The sequence below is a fragment of the Pimephales promelas genome, chromosome 24 (assembly GCF_988280905.1).
Source record: "Pimephales promelas chromosome 24, fPimPro1.hap1.1, whole genome shotgun sequence".
NCBI classification, from domain to species: Eukaryota; Metazoa; Chordata; class Actinopteri; order Cypriniformes; family Leuciscidae; genus Pimephales; species Pimephales promelas.
The window spans coordinates 18,599,064-18,618,489 of NC_142792.1; the positions used below are offsets into that span (position 1 = coordinate 18,599,064).

Genomic DNA, 19,426 nt, shown 5'->3' on the forward strand with positions numbered 1-19,426 from the left:
GCACTATGACAGCAATCCATCACTGGCTGCACATGAGAAATGCATTTTTATTTAAGTATTTGAAATTATTTCAAAATTACTAAAAGCAATTTCAGAGTTTCTAAATTATAATGTCACATATCTATCATGCAATTGTAATTATTATAAAATTGATTTATTTTGCAATCAGACCAAAAAAGGGGATAGTTCGACAAAAAAATTTAATTATCCCATCCCATGATTTACTCACCCTCAAGTCATCCTAGGTGTATATAACATTCTCCTTTCAGAAGAATCCAATCGGAGTTATATTTAAAAAATGTTGTGGCTAATCCAGGCTTTATAATGGCATAATTTTGAATGGGAGACCAAAATTTGAAGCCTAAAAAATACATCCATCCATTATAAAAGTAATCCACACCGTTACAAGTGGTAAATAAAGGCCTCCTGAAGCGATACGATATCCATATTTAAAACTTTCTCATCTAAAATAGCTAGCTTCCGACAGACGGCCTTCTCAAGTCTGATGAGTACAGAATTTGTTTAAGGGCATCTGACTGTCAGACAGATTTTAAATCAGAATCCATGGTCAGACTACTCAACTCCAATTGCCCAAACATCTGGAGACTGGCTATAACTTTTTTATCTTCTAGCGTCATTCTCATCCAGATTAAAAATCAGGGCAAAAGTAGTGTAGTGTATTCCAGCCTTAACCCTGAACAATGGCAGACTCAAATTTGAATTCTGCAATTTCCATGAAGAAGAAACCCAAAAAATAATACGAATGAACATGTCAGAGCTAGTCACTAGATTTGACAAAGTTTGTGAGGTTTACCACATTAGATTTTCTAAACGTATTCAGTTCTTTAAAGTCAGCACTAAACGGAAGTTAAAGGGTTAGTTCACCCAAAAATGAAAATTCTGTCAATATTTACTCACCCTCATGTTGTTCCAAACCTCTATGTGTTTATTTGTTCTGCTGAACACAAAGGAAGATATTTGGAAGAATGTATTAATCAAACAGATCTCATTCCCCATTGACTACCATAGTATTTTTTCCTACTATGGTTGTCAATGGGGAATGAGATCTGTTTGATTAAAACATTCTTCCAAATATCTTCCTTTGTGTTCAGCAGAACACATGAACACATAGAGGTTTGGAACAACATGAGGGTGAGTAAATACTGACCGAATTTTCATTTTTTGGGTGAACTAACCCTTTAATCCTTTCTTCCTTGCTGTGACATATATTTAAGTGAAATTTAAGTGGAATGAAAAAATGATTGGATTGTAGGAAGTTTGGCATTGCTGTTCTGAATGGCAGTTTGCAGTCAGTTGTGAAGGGAAATTTAGTCTAAAATATATGTAGTCTACGCCGAAACACACAACATGATGAGAACAGACGACGTTTCGAGGGGGAGGGGAGGTAAACTGTTTTTTTGTTTTGTTTTTTGAATGAATTTTAGAGTTTAAAAGAAAATCGTTTGTTGTTGTCGGTCACATGTCATTCAGACAATCGTTTTCTTGAGTAACTTAATGGTTCAGAGCTACAAAGTGGAACCAAAGTGAGCTATACTCTATTTATTATCCTTTTTTCCCCATAGTAGAACATTTTGAGGAATTCCTAGACAGCAACATAGTGTCCACATGTACCAGATGTGTCCTGGATCTGGGCCGACACTATGTTGCTGTCTGGGTTGTTAACATATCATGTTTAATGTTGATTGCAAATCGTTTACTGTTACAATAACTCTTGCTTTTCTTTATTCACAGTATAAAGTTTTATCAGTTTTGCCTGGGTCTGGAATGGGCATTTCTATTGCCACACCGTCAACACAGAAGGTAGTCAAGCCAAGTCAAGTCAAATATATGTATATCACAATACACATTGTTTCAACGCAGAAAATCATGATTAATATTTGTAATATCTTAATACCTTAAAGCCGTATTTAGCAGATTAGAGCGGGGTGATAATAATTTTGCAATGGTACAAGCAATCAAACGGTTGAGATTTGCTATACCTATAAGTATAAGTATATATCACCCTATGTGAGTATACTGTTACATTTTTTGACGATATAAAGAATTGCAGTTGCGAGTTGGATATTTAACATACCTTAAATATGTCCTGCTTAACTCTTTTCCCGCCAAAAAAAAGGTTATTTTATTCTATAAATGTCTGGACCGTGTAATATATCAAACGAAAGAATAGAGCCTCTGCTTTTAAATAAACAAACCAAACGTTTTATTCTACCCTCCATATGCATACTTATGCACGTCCAATTCTAAGGAAAAACGACTGCGTTTTTTCTCTCGCAATTGCGATCACATATCACATGATTCTGAATTTATAACTTGCAATTATGACTTTATAACTCGCAATTACGACTTTATATCATGCAATTGTAAGATAAAAATTCTGAATTGTGTGAAAATTCGGAAAAAGTCGCAATTACCTTTTTATTTTATTTATTCTATGGTGGAAACAAGCTTCCATACATGTGCTACTGCTTGTTTCTGCTTCTTCTTTGCATGTCTTTTGATCAGGAGATTCAGTACGCTATGCGTAATAGCGCCCCCTACCGCATAACAGCTAGACATTTCCGTCAATGGCGGAATAAGTGTTAAAAGCCATTTAATGTGGGTTTTTTTTACAGCGACATCACCCTCATTGAAATAATAAAAGTGTCTGTCTTGTTGCTTTGATGAATAATCGAGTTAAGTCTGACAATGAGTCGTTTTATCTTGTTCTCGCAGCCACTGGTCTTTGGTGCCATGATACACAGAGACGAGGCCTTTGAGACGATCTTTACCCAGTACATGAAGATCATGACCACAGCCAACCCTGAGACATAACTCAACCTTTTATCCTTCTGGAGGATATCTCGTTTGGAAAAAAATAAGTATGGGACCAGCATTTCCTGCCTGGTTAACTTTAATTGATCATTCTGATGATTGTAGGCTTGAGACGTGACCAGCAGGAGATTTTAGCGAGCTGACATTCCAGCGAGAGTTCTGCATCTCAAAGAAAGAGACTTTTCCCCACCCGGAGGGATGCGGGCCGGCTTCTCGTCATGCGACTGTGACCTTTTTTTTTCGGCTTTCAAAAGATGAGCACACTGATCCGACTTTTTTTCGTGTTTTGTACTCATCTGTCAATGATTCAGATTTCACGTCTGGTTTTTAACCTGGAAGATGTTAATTGCGTAAACACTGCAAGAATTAATTTTCTCAATCAGTGTTTTTGTTTAAAACTTAATTCAAGATATGTGTCTTGTCTTCTTACACAATTTTGCTTCACAAGTAAATTTGTCTTTTAACTAAATTTAGATATTTTGTACTGTAAAACAAGACAAAAATACTGATAAATACGAAAAAAGAAAAAAGAGTGTGTTCACACTTTAGGCGTTTTGCAGCAACAAATCGACAGGAAGTCATTCATTTGTAATGCGAGTTGGCGATTTAAGGCGCCGTACAGGCAGTTGATATGTCTTTCAAATCTCACAAACTTTATTTTTAAAAGTTATGAGGCTGGTTATAGTTCAACTTTGCTCCTTTTGGCAAATTTATTGAAAATGACTTCTGGTTGCTTTGTCACTGCAAATCACTGTCAGTGCAAATGACCTTTCAGACTGGAAAAAAAAGAAAAACGCCTTTATTTTTTACATTTTGTTTACATTGTTGTTGTGTGCGCACAACACAGTCGCACTCAAACTCACTTAAATCTCACCTCTCAGCAAAGTGTGCTTCATGTCTTTTTAGCATGAACATTTCCCCAAATTTAACTTTGGGGAAAGTTTCAAAATGGTTTCAAATGGCCTTTCTTGTAATGTCGTAGCAGTCGGCTAATCGATTGGTTTGTTAACGCTTGAAAACGCTAGTTAGATATGAAAGGTGTCAAACGTCGCACTTTATTTTTCAGTATGTGCACTAACTGTGTACTCATACAAGAAAGTACTGAGTAATATAAGATAAGTGCTTGGATTTAATATTAAGGTTTAAGTTTAGTACTAGAACAGGCCTGTCAAATAAAGTGCTATTGAATTTTTTTACCAAGTATTTCATGTATGTCTTACAGATGAACACCGGTTACTTGCTAACGTTTCGTCACTTTAAACCGTTACTAAATGAAAGTTAAATTCAGATTTACAGTGAAGTAGATGTTCATAAAGCGACTATAGTTTAAGTCTTTGGATGAATCTCACAAAGAAATATTCAGATCATATTTCACCTCAAAATAAAAAAAATATGTGTCAATGAAAATAATGTATAATATATATATATATATATATATATATGAAGAGTTAAGATGCAAAAGCCTCTAAATGCCATTTGAAATTTTCTTCTTTAATGATGATTTTTATCAAATGTGTATATTTAAGTTCAGTAATTTCACTTAAATAATTGCTATTTAAGTGAAATTACTGAACTTAAATATACACGTTTGATAAAAATCATCATTAAAGAAGAAAATTTCAAATGGCATTTAGAGGCTTTTGCATCTGAACTCTTCATATAACAATGCAAAAAATAAATTGCATTAAGTAAATTATACTTAACATTTGTGTTACAAATGCACTTTATTATTCAATTAAGTTTATTTTTTGTTACGAATGAGATCACATTAACAAAATGTTACATTATCACATTAACAAAAAGGTTAACGGTCAAATATGACTTGTATATTTCAATTTTTTTGTGAGATACACTCATCTTGAACAGCCACTATAAAGTATAACTTAAAATTGCTTTGGTTTAATCAACATTGTTATTTCAGATCAGTTTGTGTATAAAATTTTGAAAAAAAGCATCACGTCTGCTCGATGCCGTAGTGGTAAATTCAATACGACGCAAAATTTACCGCGATATAAGAGAAACTGAAAATAAGGAATTTTTATTGTACAATATTTTGTCGCTCTACCCTAAACTGAAGAGGTTGTTTGCACAGATATACTACCAACATTTTAATAAGTAGCAGATTTGTATTCGTATCTAATACATTCCAAAGATCATCATTTTAGGAGAAAATACTCTGTCTTCCCTTACTTCTGTTAGTTTACTCACATTTTTGAGGGACTGTTGAATGTTTCTCAGCTCCCAAAGATGACTCTGTGTATTTTACCAAAGGCCGTCCTGCAAAAGTTTAGTTCCAACCCTTGTGAAACAAGCCTGGACCAGCTAAACAATGTGTTCAAGGTATAACAGGTAAGTGTGTTGGAGCTGGGTTGGAACTGAAGTCTGCAGGAAGGTTGTCTCCCAGACAGCAACATAGTGTCGGCCCAGATCCGGCCCACATCTGGTATGCGTTAAATCCGTATCTGGGCCAACACTGTGTTGCTGTCTGGACTACCCCCTGCCAAGAGCTTTTGGAAGTGTCCCGCAATGAATCGGGTAACCAATAGTTTTGCCAAATGTTGTTTCTTTAAACTGCTCATTGTCTGTCTCAAACTGATGTTTACACAAAGCTGGGTTAAAATCCAGTCCAGACCAGTTTGATCCCTGTTAACCAGCCCAGCCCAGGGGCGTGAAAACTGGTATAATATCATTTCTGGTCTTTTTTTCTTTTCTTTTTATGGTTTTGACCACCAATGCTTTTAGAAAATGTATCATCAGCACTAATAAACTAATTATGAATATATTGTATTAATACAGCATATATGAGTGAATTTCACAAAAATGGTCAAGAACACCCCCAGGGACTGGATTCAGGAAGTTACGTTCTTAAGAAGTTCATAAGAATGTTCCTAAGTGCAATTCTTGAGTTCTCAAATATTTTTTTTTAAAAACATCTTGGATGGTTCACCCAAAAACTTAAAATTGGATAATCATTTATTCAACCTCAAGTTGTTCCAATCCTGAATGAATTTATTTCTTCTGAAACACAAAAGAATATATTTTGAAGAATGTCAGAAACCAAACTTCCTTGACTTCCATAGTTTTTTGGGTTTTTTTACCCCCCATACGATGAAGTTAATGATTGTCTTAAGAACAATCTTAAGAAAAAAAGACTTTAGAAAATATTTTGGTACAATATATTCTTATATTTTTTTTTTCTAAAGTTAGAAAATAGCAGAACAATTTTATTCTTAAGAATGTTTCGTGAATCCGGCCCTAGGTCATATATCGCTCAAAATTTTAATGTTGTGGCCACAAATTACTTTTACCAATTCGTTCCCTCTTAAATCGCCTGCACATTATAATAATTCATTCCCTTGTTTTACTAAATTGTGCCCACGTTGTAATAATTTGTTCCCTTGTTTTAGTTAAATCAAAACGAGGGAACGAATGAGTTCAACATGGCCTCAGTTTACTGAAAAAAGTTGTGGGAATGAATTTTTAATTCATGATTTAACTAAAACTAGTCAGCAAATTCTTGGCCACCATTAAATATATATATATATATATATATATATATATGTATTTTCATATATTATATTTATTGTACTGCCTTAAATTCATGCTGATTTCAATTTTTAAGACGTGTCCAGGTCACATGCTCATTTCCATCTGTCAAATTCTCATTACTGTAAAACATTGCTTTACGGTAATGAGAATTTGGAGATACTTAATTTCACAAAACAAAAACCCTTTTCTTTATGCAAAATATAAATATAAATCTTTATTTAGATTTTGTGGTGAAATATGACATGGACTTGTTTGTGAGATTCACACTCATGCTAAAAGAAACACGGTTAAAACGCTGTTTAACTTAGCACCAAAAGTCACTGTGTATCTGGAGGTGCTCAAGTTGGAATTTTCATGCGGCACTAGTTGATAAAGTGTTTGTTAACTGTGTAAATGTTTGCTATTTTCATAATAATTTCACGGCAAAACAGAGTTCATCTGACAGATGTGAATTGTTATTATTTGTATGCGTGTTTTTTTTTTCTGACAAATGATTAAAAATGAATTTATATACAAAAATAGAGTAATATAAGAAAACTTCTGTTCTGATTTGAATACAACAATGTATATTGTTAAATCATAATGTGTTGTACACGTTTTTTTTTTTTTTTTAATTTAAGTAAATTAATGCATTGTATAGACTTATATGTGTCTGTCTTTTTAAAAAAATGATATATGTTCGTAAGGATTTTGAGATAAAAGCCCCCCATATAACAACATGAATTTGTTGTCATATGTTGTTAAACTAATTAGCCAAATTCGGATACAAGGATTCAACACCTACCCGGCACTATGTTGCAGTCTGGGATGCCTCCTAACAGCTCCTCGACATCATAGTCACCATTCAGTGAGTCAAACATAGGCTCTTCAAAATATATTTTTTTTTTTCCTAAATAGATTCAAGTATAGGGAAAATAGAGTCCTTCAACACTTTGCTTTTATTCAATTACATTTTGAGGTGAACTTATTCAAGACCTGTTATAGTGACCAGCTGGCACTACCTGCAATCTGCCACTAGACGGCACTGTGGTGAAGGGATTGAAGACACCAGATGGACATGTAGAAATATATGCTCCCTGTAAATCACATGATACGGCTGGATCAACCAATATATGATTTTATTGTGGTGGTTTTAAAAGGCTCTGTGGAGCGCGTAATGGGCTACACATGATCACAAACGTTAGGTTCAAATCCCCAATTATCATCATCAAGTGCCTACAGCAGAGCAGTCTTAATGTGTAAAAAAGGTTCTCGATATATGTTGTGCCTTCATGGAGGAATTTCCATCCATTTCAAGACATTCTGGCAGTCAATCAGTATTTACTTCAATCTTCACAAGAGTGAACATTCACATCTTTTAGGCAACATTCCAACTTGAAAAGCAACTAACTTACATTTAGTTTCGTTTACTACTATGTTTAACTACGGAAGCCCTGAACCGCAAGGTGAGGGGAAAAAAAGAAAACTTATCTCGTTATAACGACATATTATGTCGTTTTAACGACTTATTAAGTCGTTTTAACGACTTAGTATGTCGTTATAACGACATCTCGTTATAACGACATAATAAGTCGTTAAAACGACATAATATGTATGGGAAGCCAAACAAACCAAAAGTGGGACGAGACAGGGGAAGTTTACAGTGCTCGCGCCGCGCTGACATGTCATCTGCGCGGTTCAATGGTACGAGCCGCGCGGCCGATTCGTCAGCGCAGCGCGGACGTGTTTCCTAGCGACACCCAATGGGCAGCGCGGCGCGAACAATCCTCACCAGCGCAGCGCGGACGTGTTTCCTAGCGACACCCAATGGGCAGCGCGGCGCGAACAATCCTCACCAGCGCAGCGCGTACGTGTTTCCTAGCGACACCCAATGGGCAGCGCGGCGCGAACAATCCTCACCAGCGCAGCGCGGACGTGTTTCCTAGCGACACCCAATGGGCAGCGCGGCGCGAACAATCCTCACCAGCGCTGCGCTGACCAATTTAAACAGATACAAGTTCATTTGGCGCCACTCATTTGCATTTTAACCATAAACCTCTGCAAGTATTATTATTTTAAATGAGTGAGCTAAAATGGCTAGACGCATTGTAGAAACAATTTTAACTACTCCTGACATTTTGAATAGAATTGAGGAGGCTCTAGGGGACAGAGAAAATCATTCAGAAAATGAGAGACGAAGACTTTTTAACCGTTTGCCACAAACCAGACCCACTCCAGCGTTCCAATTCGCACGTAACTTCAGTGGTGAGGCCTCACAGGGAACTGTGAACATGAGAAGAAGGTAAAATTGTGAACAACAATGAATATGCTATTCATCCAGCAAAGTATTTGCATTTAGTCATAGACAGTTAGCCTATAATTGAGTAGCCTATTTAACTGCCTGATATGTAACTTAAGATATGTTATTTCTGAACTAGAAATGCAAGTGCAAAATAACATTTTCTTATTTCCTTTAGGTGCCAAAGAAACACAGGTGGTCCCTTCATTAGAGAAGTGTGTCTATTGACCTCCCCAGAAACCACAGTTGTACCAAAGGGAATGGCTAGAGTCCAACTCCTAAATAATGGTTACATTATCAGTGGAGTACAATTCCAAAAACGTTGGAATTTCCAGCAGGTGTTGCAGCATATTCATTCTATTTTTGAATCAAAACTTCAACTCAACACTGAATAAGTAACTAAAACTCTGAGATTAGTTGTTTAAATGTTTTAATACTGCATTTTTTATACTGCATAAACAAATCCCTTACAAAAATTAACCATGGTTTTATTGTTGTAAAAGTGTAGTAACCATTTTTGATTGATTACCATTTGTATAAGTTTTACAACAAATACCATGGTTATGTGTAGGAAAGCCATGGTTATTTTGTGGTTACCATTGTTTAACTGCAACAACCATGTGTTTTTGTAGTGAAACCGTGGTTAATTTTTGTAATCAACCATTTAAAAATTAAAGGCATAATCACATTTATTAAGAATGATAATGTCGTCATCAACCACTTACTCACCTGTATGAGATTCTTCCTTCAAAATGGATATCTTGTCATTTATTTAATGTCCTATGCTTCCATAACTGTTCTCAGTCAGCATTTACTTTTCACATTATCTGGCCCTTTTGAGAGATTCAATGTCAAAAAAAAATTTGCAAGGCTTTGATTGGATGTTGTGCCGAGTCTTAATTATCCCCTCTGTTAAAGTCGCATGGTTTCTTCTTGAATTATTTAACTTTCAATGTGGTCTCAGCCTTTATGAACCCACAGTGCACCAGTGAGTGATTTAAGATGTTACATTTAAACCCACTTATTCAGTATTTATTATGCAAGTAATTTACTCTCTTTTTTACATTTAAGATTGGAGATATTGAGAGCTTTAAACACACAACTGGTCAAACCTACACTGGAACCTGGAGTTGAACTGACTGGAACCATACTCTGCATGCTTTTTAAAGACAGAGTCATCTATGTACGCCCTTCTGGTGACCTGTCTCAGCCTGATCAGGTAGAGTCATTTATTCTATGAGGACAGACTGTTAAACACAGAAAGTGTGAAATTTTTTTTTTTATATATATTTTACTTTTAAAATGGCGACACAGAGCATTTTCAGTGTATAATGACTAGAAACTTTCAAAAGCTGATGATGGAGGCAGAGTATTTTGGCAAGCGCGGTGTCTGTCGCTTTTGACAGGGCAGTTTGTAAACGGTGAGAGATGTGGCGATTCTGTGAAGCTCCAGATCCATCATGATCCATCTGAGAGTAGACTAGATGATCAGAGAGTGGAGAGCAGAGGTCGGGCGATATGAGGGAAGAGGAAAGGACGTGACGGAGAGTTTGGGTCGTCTCTGGAGGCCAATAACGGGTGCACAGATTGATGCAGGGCTGTTGAATGATGTGGCAATCATCATCTATGTGGCAGAGGTGACCCTGCTATTGCATTAGGAGGCCATGCCATAGTCATTTGACAACTTATGAGTCACCCATATTTTATGGGCAAATGTTAAAAGTGGTACAGCAGCACAGGGACATAACCGTAAGCAATCAGTCTCTCAAAACTGACTGTCCCTGTGCTGGACAGAATATCCATATGAACTGATGTACAACACTTTATAACATTTGATAAGAGGAAAATTATGTTTGGCAGATGGAAATTTAAGAGTAATAGCATGGCCCCTCATGGTAACATAAATATAGCCAATATAGAGTTCACAAGGAACACGTTGAAATTGTCTATCCAGTCAGAAGAGAGGAGCGCAATACTAGCTGACTCACCTATGTTACATATTCAAATGAAGTACCTAGCAATTCTACATGCAGAAACTTTTTTCTTTGTCAATGTTTTGCCTGTGTTCGAGTTCATCATTAGTTGTCATGGTTTCTGATTAATTCTGTAATAGGGAATATTCCCTAATCTGTGAATCCACATTGGCCACTTTAGTTTGTGGTGTCCCTCAGGGGTCGATTTTGGGACCGTTGTTGTTTTCGCTCTACGTGCTTCCTTTAAGCAGCGTTTTTCGAAATTATAGCATTTCATATCATTGCTCTGCAGACAATCTCCAGTTTTACTTTAATGTGGGGCGAAAACCTGTTCGTTGGACAATGCACAGGAATGTTACAGTGACATCAAACTCTGGTTAGCTAGCAGCTTTCTCCAATTAAATGAGAGTAAAACTGAGGCTTTGATGAGTGAGAGGATGCGGGTTTGTGTGTCAACTCGCTGTGTGAGAGATTAGAGAGCGAGAAAGCGTAGCTGGTATCCTGTATCGAAAATCGATATTTTCAATTCTAACCACAGGTTGACCTACCCTATCTCACGACCAAGTCGTATGAATTCGACGAATGATTAAAAAGGGGCTAATTCGTACGACCTCACTCGTACGAATTCGTACGATTTGTCTAAACCCACGTGATGGGTAGGTGTAACGCCACCTTCACACTGGCAGTTGAAATCAGCTCCGTAATACACAATACGTTCCCAACGGACGTCCGACTACACAGTGAAAAGCGTCGGACACGGGTAGAACAAAAATGGCAGAGAGAGAGATTAAAGTTTGATTCTGTTTTTTTTTTATTTTTATTAAAGTTTGATTCTGTCAGTTCTGTATGATCTCTCTGATGATACGTTGACATGTCAGGTTGGCTAAAATATGTGATATAGTGGTCAATAGTTCAATGTCTACCTTCAATTTAATTGTACTGCCCTCATAAACGTTAGCAAGTCATGAAAATGAAAAATGACATGACAACTTATCGTTATAAAATCATAATTTATTTTATTAAAACTTAATAATTCAGGTTTGTTTAATCAGTACCATAGCAATTAACGCTCAACTTCTGCTGGAATTGTCGGATAGGAACCGTCCGTAGCTTTTCGCACGAGTTCAAATTTTTGAACGCATCCGGATGACCAACGGACACGATTTTCTTCGCACCGCACTCGGTCGGACCCGTTTCGGACCCGTTTCGGACCCATTCGCATGCGGTCTGCGAATCTCCATAGGAAATGAATGACTTCCGGTCGTTTCGCAGCCGCATCGGAGCTGATTTCAACTGCCAGTGTGAAGGCGGCGTAAGGGGTAGGCCATTCGTACGAATTCATACGAATTGGCCAATTCGTAAAATATGTACAATTTAGCAAAATCGTACTAATTCGTACGAGTGAGCTCGTATGAATTTGTACGAATTAGCCCCTTTTAATCATTCGTCGAATTCGTACGACTTGGTCGTGAGATCGGATTGGGTTGACGGCTCTCACACAACCTTGCGATGCTGTTTGCGAAAGTTTGTTGGAACAACAGAACTTGCAACTATTTTTGGGAAACATTTACCTTTACTAATAGTTACATTAGATTTTTTTCTTTTTTCATTATAATAATCTCTCTAACTGTCTATTTTCCTTTCTCTCTCTCAGTCAAGTCATGAAGGGTGAATGTTGAGACAGACTGAGTAAATCTCTCCACTGATTGGTTCATTATCTCACTGTCACCTCACGCCTTGTGCTGAAGGTTACTTATGAATAAATGAATCGGATTCTGACATTAGCTCATCCTCCCCGTTTCCAGAATTAATTCCACTGTTGATTTCGATCTGGGAATAAATCCATTGCTTTCACGTTCTCGGTGGCGGCTTTAAGCCGACGCTGTCTGCATTGTCAATTGCTAATGAGCTAGCATACTGTTTACCCGTCATGGGCGCTGCACTGCTGCACATGGGGTGACGGCTGCCTGTTTTTAATGATCTTATGTGCCATACGCATCAGAGGCAAGGGACCACTGGGCTCTTATCGACAGATGTTTAACTCGAAACAGAAACACAAGACACAGCTGTTAGCAGAGTTGTGCAGAAAGAGCTGCTAAACTTCTACCAGACATTCCACCTTTTGTCTGTTCGATGGATTGTACTTTTATATTTTCATTATAATATTTTATATTTTTATCATTTTTCATAGTTTGTTGTCATATTTGCTGGTTGCACATTGTTTAAAGATGGTTATTTAGTTTAAAATACATGACTTTTTGCACAAGAATATATGTATATTAAGGAATTAAGGCATGTCATGACCCATCTTAAGGGATAATTCACCCCAGTGTTGTCTAATCATGTCATATGCCCATTCTTTTGTTCAGAAGGCATACAATAGGGTTTGGTGAAACCTAAATATTTTGCTTTTTAGGAAATGGTTGCTTAGCCGTAATTTTTTGTATGATCTGCTTACTGTGATGTTTATGTTTAGGGGTGGACCTTCATCCTTACGTTTTTTTAAAAATAGCATGTTTTTCTACAATTCACATAAAATCACCACTTTTTAAAAATGTTTTCTCTTGAGATTGGGTTGGAATGAGTTGAACACAAGAGCTTGCAGTTGTTAATGCATACTCAGCTATTTATGTATGCATTAAATGCTTTACTGGTAATTGTACTCCTAGGGCCCTATTTTAATGACCTAAGCGCATGGCGCAAGTGCACTTAGGTCGTGTCTGAATCCACTTTTGTTTGTTCAACGACGGGGAAAATGGTCGGCGCTCCTGGCGCATGGTCCAAAAGGGTTGTCCCTATTCTATTAATAAGTAATGGTTGTGTTTTGGGCGTGTGTTTTGCAATAAACCAATCAGTTTCTCATGTCCCATTCCCTTTAAAAGACAGTTGCACTCGTGCCATGGCGGGATTGCCTTTTACATGACAGAATTAGCAAGAAAAAAGACAGAACGCTTCTCTAGCGAGGAAATGGATATGCTCGTTGCTGAAAGCGCGCAAGCAGAAAATCTACGGGACAAAGTGTACGTGCGTTGTGGAGCGCATATTAGTAACGCACTCTTTAAATAACAAAAAAAAAAATATTGAGCCATTGACTTTAGACCAGGTTTCAGTTGGTTTTTCAGTTGCCTCAAAATAGCAACCAGTCAACATTGGTAAATGCTAAATTTACACATTTACTCACCTCATTTTCAGATCAACATGCCCATGGGCAAACAGATGGGCACTAATGCATTTGCTATTTAAACAACGTGGCGAAGGACGTGAAAATGATTAATACGTCAGGCTGAAACAAGCATAAACAGTTACATTAATTACATAATAGATTGTGGTATTGGTGAAATTCACTGAATTTTTGAGAAATCCTATCTCAGGAAATCCTGTCGGGACCGCACAGTGCTGAAACATCTTTGATAGCATCATTCTAGTTATTTCCCTGCTTTGTTCATAACTAACTGATGTTGAGAAATGATCAAGTTTCTAAAAATGCCTGTACAGATGTACCCGTCTTGATAAACATGAGCCTCTGATGTTGAGGAAGTGTTGAGACTTGCATTTGTCACATGTTGTCAGAAACAGGACACCCTGCTCTGCTCTTTGGGGCCTGTCAGTGTCTTTAATTCTTGCTGTCACCGAAACAGAGAAGGTTTTATTATTTGTTTGTGGCATGGCGAGACATGTCAGACCAAACTGAGGGAGTTTATAGATGAAATCTTTCTGGAGGCTGGCTTATGTCACAGCATGACGGAAAAGAAGACTCCGGTGACAGGTCAGAGGGTTGCTAGAATTGCTTTTGTCCCTCTGCCAGATGCTACCCAGTGGCCTCTAGATCTTTTGCTGAATACAGGTTGACTGTGTACAGACAAAAAAGTGCTCTTCCCACAGAACTATTAAGACAAGTCATTAAGTCTGTAAAAAAAGTTGGCAATTTATTAAATGATAGCTAGTGGTCAAAATAGGTACTGCAGTCCAAGTTCAAAATATCGTATGATATTCACATCATTAAACCCGCACCGTAATGTCACTCTTTACATTGTCGTCGTCTCATACACACAAGTCTTGTACAGAACCATATAGGCATCTAAAGGTTTCTATGCCCTCAGTTTCTCAAAAGAACAACGCAGACCAGTAACACTCAGAAATGCAGTGTAACACCAACAAGATTTTGCGGTAACACTTTACAACGGGTGCACTAATATGCATTAATTCATGCTTAACTAATGCACAGATAATCATGAGTTAATGTATAACTAATGAAGAACTAAACCATTAATTAATGATCACTGCATCAGCAACTAATAAAGAGTCTATGTGATTAATAGATTAAGTAATACATGAATTGCTATTAATTCAATGTGTCATTGTGTATTAATTCCTTAATAACATATTTTATGAACTAATATTGTAAATTAATGTGTTAATTACCACAATTAGTCAAAGTTGTGCACTTCAACTTCTAGTTGTCTGATTTAATTAATCATTAGCTAATGATTTACAAAGGTGTCATTATGTTATGACTTTACTTGTTGGGGCACATCATTATTAACTAGTCATTTAGTAATTGTGGTAATTTGCACATGAATTTGCACTAACAATGAAGTAATTAATCATGTATTAATGCATATTAGTGTACTTGTCATGAAATACAAAGCTTTGGCTCATTCTGGTAATTAACATATTAATTAACACTATTAAAATTAAAGCACCATGGTACAACAGTGCTACGCATGCTATCAAGAGAGAAACTCGCAACTTAGAGCGTAAATGGAAACAAACTAATTTAGAGGTCTTTAGAATCGCGTGGAAAGACAGTATGTCACGTTATAAAAAGACACTAAAAACAGCCAGGGCTGAGCATCTCCGCAAACTAATCGAAAATAACCAAAATAATCCAAGGTTTTTATTTAACACCGTGGCTAGACTAACAAATAAACAGACATCACCAGAGCAAAATATACCTTTACAGTTTAGTAGTAATGATTTTATGAATTACTTCAATGCGAAAATAGAAAGCATCCGAAACAAAATTATAAATGTACAATCCGCTATGGTGTCTTATGATTCAGCTTCAATTATGGACCCTCTAGAACAACTAAACCGCTTTACAACGATAGGACAGGAGGAGCTAAATAAACTTATCATTGCATCTAAACCAACAACTTGTTTATTAGATCCAATACCCACTAAACTACTGAAAGAACTATTACCTGTAGCGGAAGAGCCTCTCCTCAATATTATTAACTCGTCTTTATCTTTAGGTCATGTCCCAAAAATATACAAGCTGGCTGTAATAAAACCGCTCATTAAGAAACCGCAATTAGATCCAAATAACTTGGCAAATTACAGACCCATTTCAAATTTTCCATTTATGTCCAAAATACTTGAAAAAGTAGTGTCCGCTCAATTGTGCTCTTTTTTGCAAGAAAATGATATCTATGAAAAATTCCAGTCAGGATTCAGAGCGCATCATAGTACAGAAACTGCGCTAGTTAAAATTACAAATGATTTACTTTTAGCTTCTGACCAAGGCTGTATCTCAATACTAGTCCTACTTGATCTTAGCGCTGCGTTCGACACTATAGATCATATAATACTCTTGGATCGACTACAAAACTTCACTGGTGTCCAGGGACAGGCATTAAGCTGGTTTAGATCGTACTTATCGGACCGTTCTCATTTTGTCTGTTTAAATGGGAAAAAATCAAAGATAATGTCAGTAGACTATGGAGTACCGCAAGGATCGGTTTTAGGCCCTCTGCTATTCTCAATATATATGCTGCCACTTGGTAATATTATAAGAAAACATGGAATTAATTTCCACTGTTACGCTGACGACACTCAATTATATATTTCATCACGACCAGATGAAAACACTAACTCATCTAAAATGACAGAGTGTCTCAAAGATATAAAATGCTGGATGACGCGTAATTTCCTGCTATTAAATTCAGATAAAACGGAGGTATTACTTATTGGTCCAAAAAACTACTCACAAAACCTCTCACAATACAACTTTAATATAGACGGATGTCCTGTTACTTTATCCACTACAGTAAAAGACCTGGGTGTTATACTAGACCGCAACTTGTCGTTCGAAAATCATATTTCATATGTTACAAGAACAGCCTTTTTCCACCTTAGAAACATTGCTAAGCTACGTAACTTGCTATCTATTTCTGATGCAGAAAAATTAGTTCACGCATTCATGACCTCGAGACTAGATTACTGTAATGCTTTATTAGCCGGTTGTCCTGCATCCTCAATAAACAAGCTACAGTTAGTACAAAATGCAGCTGCTAGAGTTCTTACTAGGTCAAGAAAATATGATCATATAACACCGATTTTATCATCTCTACACTGGTTACCTATTAAGTTCCGCATCAACTACAAAATACTGCTACTGACCTATAAAGCCCTAAATGGTTTAGCACCTATGTACTTAACGGACCTTCTTTCGCCCTACAATCCACCGTGTTCCTTAAGATCACTAAATTCAAGGCTTCTGGTCATTCCTAGGATATCGAAGTCCAGTAAAGGAGGGAGGGCGTTCTCGCATTTAGCTCCAAAACTCTGGAATGGCCTTCCCGATACGGTCCGAGGCTCTGACTCGCTGACACAGTTCAAAACTAGATTAAAGACGCATCTCTTTAGTCAAGCATTCACATAATGCTTACCTTCTAGTCCTCTGTTATGCCATACGGAACCGTTTGCCACTGAAACTGCTTAACGCACCAGTGGGGCTCGACAGCCTTTTAGACAAACGGGTCGGCGCGTATGGTTGGGTTGCGGAGAGTTCAGGTTACGGAGAGTTTGTGAGTTATAACGGAAATCATTATGAACATCAGCTATGCTAATTATTTCCCATCTGCCTTTCTGCTGTTATCTCGGGACGCTTGTCCCGGAAAAAATGGCGTTCGTCAGGTCCAGTTTTGTGTCCAGCCTCTCACGGGGATTTCGGATGCCCCAACGCCTGTGATGAGACGACTCAACGCCTGTGAAGAGACGACTCAACGCCTGCGATATGTTATGGCGCCGTTTGATTCATAAACAATATTTATATTTAATATTTATATATAAACAATATGAATGTAAGCCAGAGGAGAACTGGCCCCCGACTGAGCCTGGGTTCTCCCAAGGTTTTTTCTCCATCCAATCTGATGGAGTTTGGTTCCTTGCCACTGTCGCCTTGCTTTTGGCTTGCTTTGAGCTTGCTCAGTTGGGGTTATTTAGTGTTTAGCAATGTTGTTGATCTGTGTTGTGCTACTTTCATGTTATCACTGTGAAGCTGCTTTGATACAATCTGTATTGTGAAAAGCGCTATATAAATAAATGTGACTTGACTTGACTTGACTATTAGTTAAAAAATGAATTATTATGGAATTAATCCACAATTACATATTTAATTAATGACAATTTATGTATGAACTAATACATTAACTTTACAGACCCTTAATTAGTTCATAATGTTGTAATCATTAATAAATAGGCTAGCTTAGATAATCATTAGTTACATATTAATTCAGTATTATCTGTGGATTAGTTAAGCATGAATTAATGCTTATTAGTGCACCCGTATTGTAAAGTGTTACCGATTTTGCCACTATGAATGAACTATTCTCATCCACTATTCTCTACATTAGTCCACTAATACTGTTCACTTGAATGAGTGAATGAAAAGGAATGAGCAAATTCAAATTCTTAGGTAAGTAAAAAGTAAAAGTAACATTTTAAAGTAACCATGAAATCAAAATGGACAGTTCTTATATTTTATGGAATATTGCGATATTTGTCATAAATAATCTATTTAAAAAAAAAAAAGCATGTGACTTTCTAATCTTTAATCAAAATATCTTCACCAATTCTCTTCTCTGATGAAAGCCAACGTTCAGAAAAACAAGTTATTGCACCCCAAGACTCACTCAAATCACTCAAACAAACACAATGATTAGTGAACACACACTGTTTACACTCTTCAGCGGCCTGTAATCTGTAATATATGGCTAATATAGCATAGTGTCACTATTTGGGTATTGGATGTTCACCGATTGCTTCTGTCTATAGTTGAACGAGATCGTGGACCACAAGGTCAGCATATGCTGGATGCTACATATATGAATCAATCCTGCGTGTAACGGAAAAAACACTCGTCCCTTCCGTCATGCAATTTTAATTACAACTGTCTGTCAGGAGCCAGAGAGGTGAGGAGGCATGGGTTAAGTTCCTTCTTCGAGTTGGAACCAAGCACGGCATTCCCAACGGATGAGTCCTGCTTTCTCTTTCCCATCATGCCAATGGACTCGCTTGACTGTCTTGGATGCCCGGGGGTCTCTTTACCTTTGAATAATGAAGAGGGCATGTGCTCCATGTAGCCTTTAACACTAGCACACTGTGATGGTACATTAGTTCTGCTGCGTTACAAAGAGGTCAGGGCTATTTATCAACTCTCAGGTAACAAAACTCCACAAATTCCTTCACGGATTCATAGACCCTTGTAGTCGAAAAGATTTAGGATGTGTTAAACGACTCTTTAGCTTCTTCGTTGTAAATAAAGGGAGCCGTTTTCAGTTTACAACTTCAAAAACTACTTCCACTTGTAGTTTCAGACAAAATCTGGTACAAACAAATTGATAAGACAGTCATTTGCATCTAGTTTGAGCACGTGCCTCTCTGTTGAAAATCAAGTTTTTAATGTTGTGAGTCTATGTGGTGTTTTTTTGCTGAGTATTTTCTCTTTAAAACTGCAGTAAACCAAAAACGAGGTTATAAATCACTGGCGTTTCTGATGTCAGAGACT

The 19,426-nt window shown here is 37.0% G+C and overlaps 1 protein-coding gene and 1 long non-coding RNA gene across 3 annotated transcripts in view; one reads left to right on the forward strand and one right to left on the reverse strand.

Annotated features, from left to right (window-relative positions):
- The window catches only part of gramd4a (GRAM domain containing 4a), a 49,687-nt gene extending 45,403 nt beyond the window's left edge, over positions 1-4,284 (forward strand). For both annotated transcript variants that reach the window (XM_039668504.2, XM_089126817.1), the window contains 2 exons: positions 1,753-1,821; positions 2,737-4,284. In XM_039668504.2, coding sequence (XP_039524438.1) covers positions 1,753-1,821; positions 2,737-2,835 — 168 coding nt within the window. In that variant the 3' untranslated portion in view covers positions 2,836-4,284. The remainder of the gene's footprint in view (positions 1-1,752; positions 1,822-2,736) is intronic.
- Positions 1-19,426, reverse strand: part of LOC120477097 (uncharacterized) — a 283,701-nt gene that overhangs the window by 209,461 nt on the left and 54,814 nt on the right. The window lies entirely within an intron of this gene.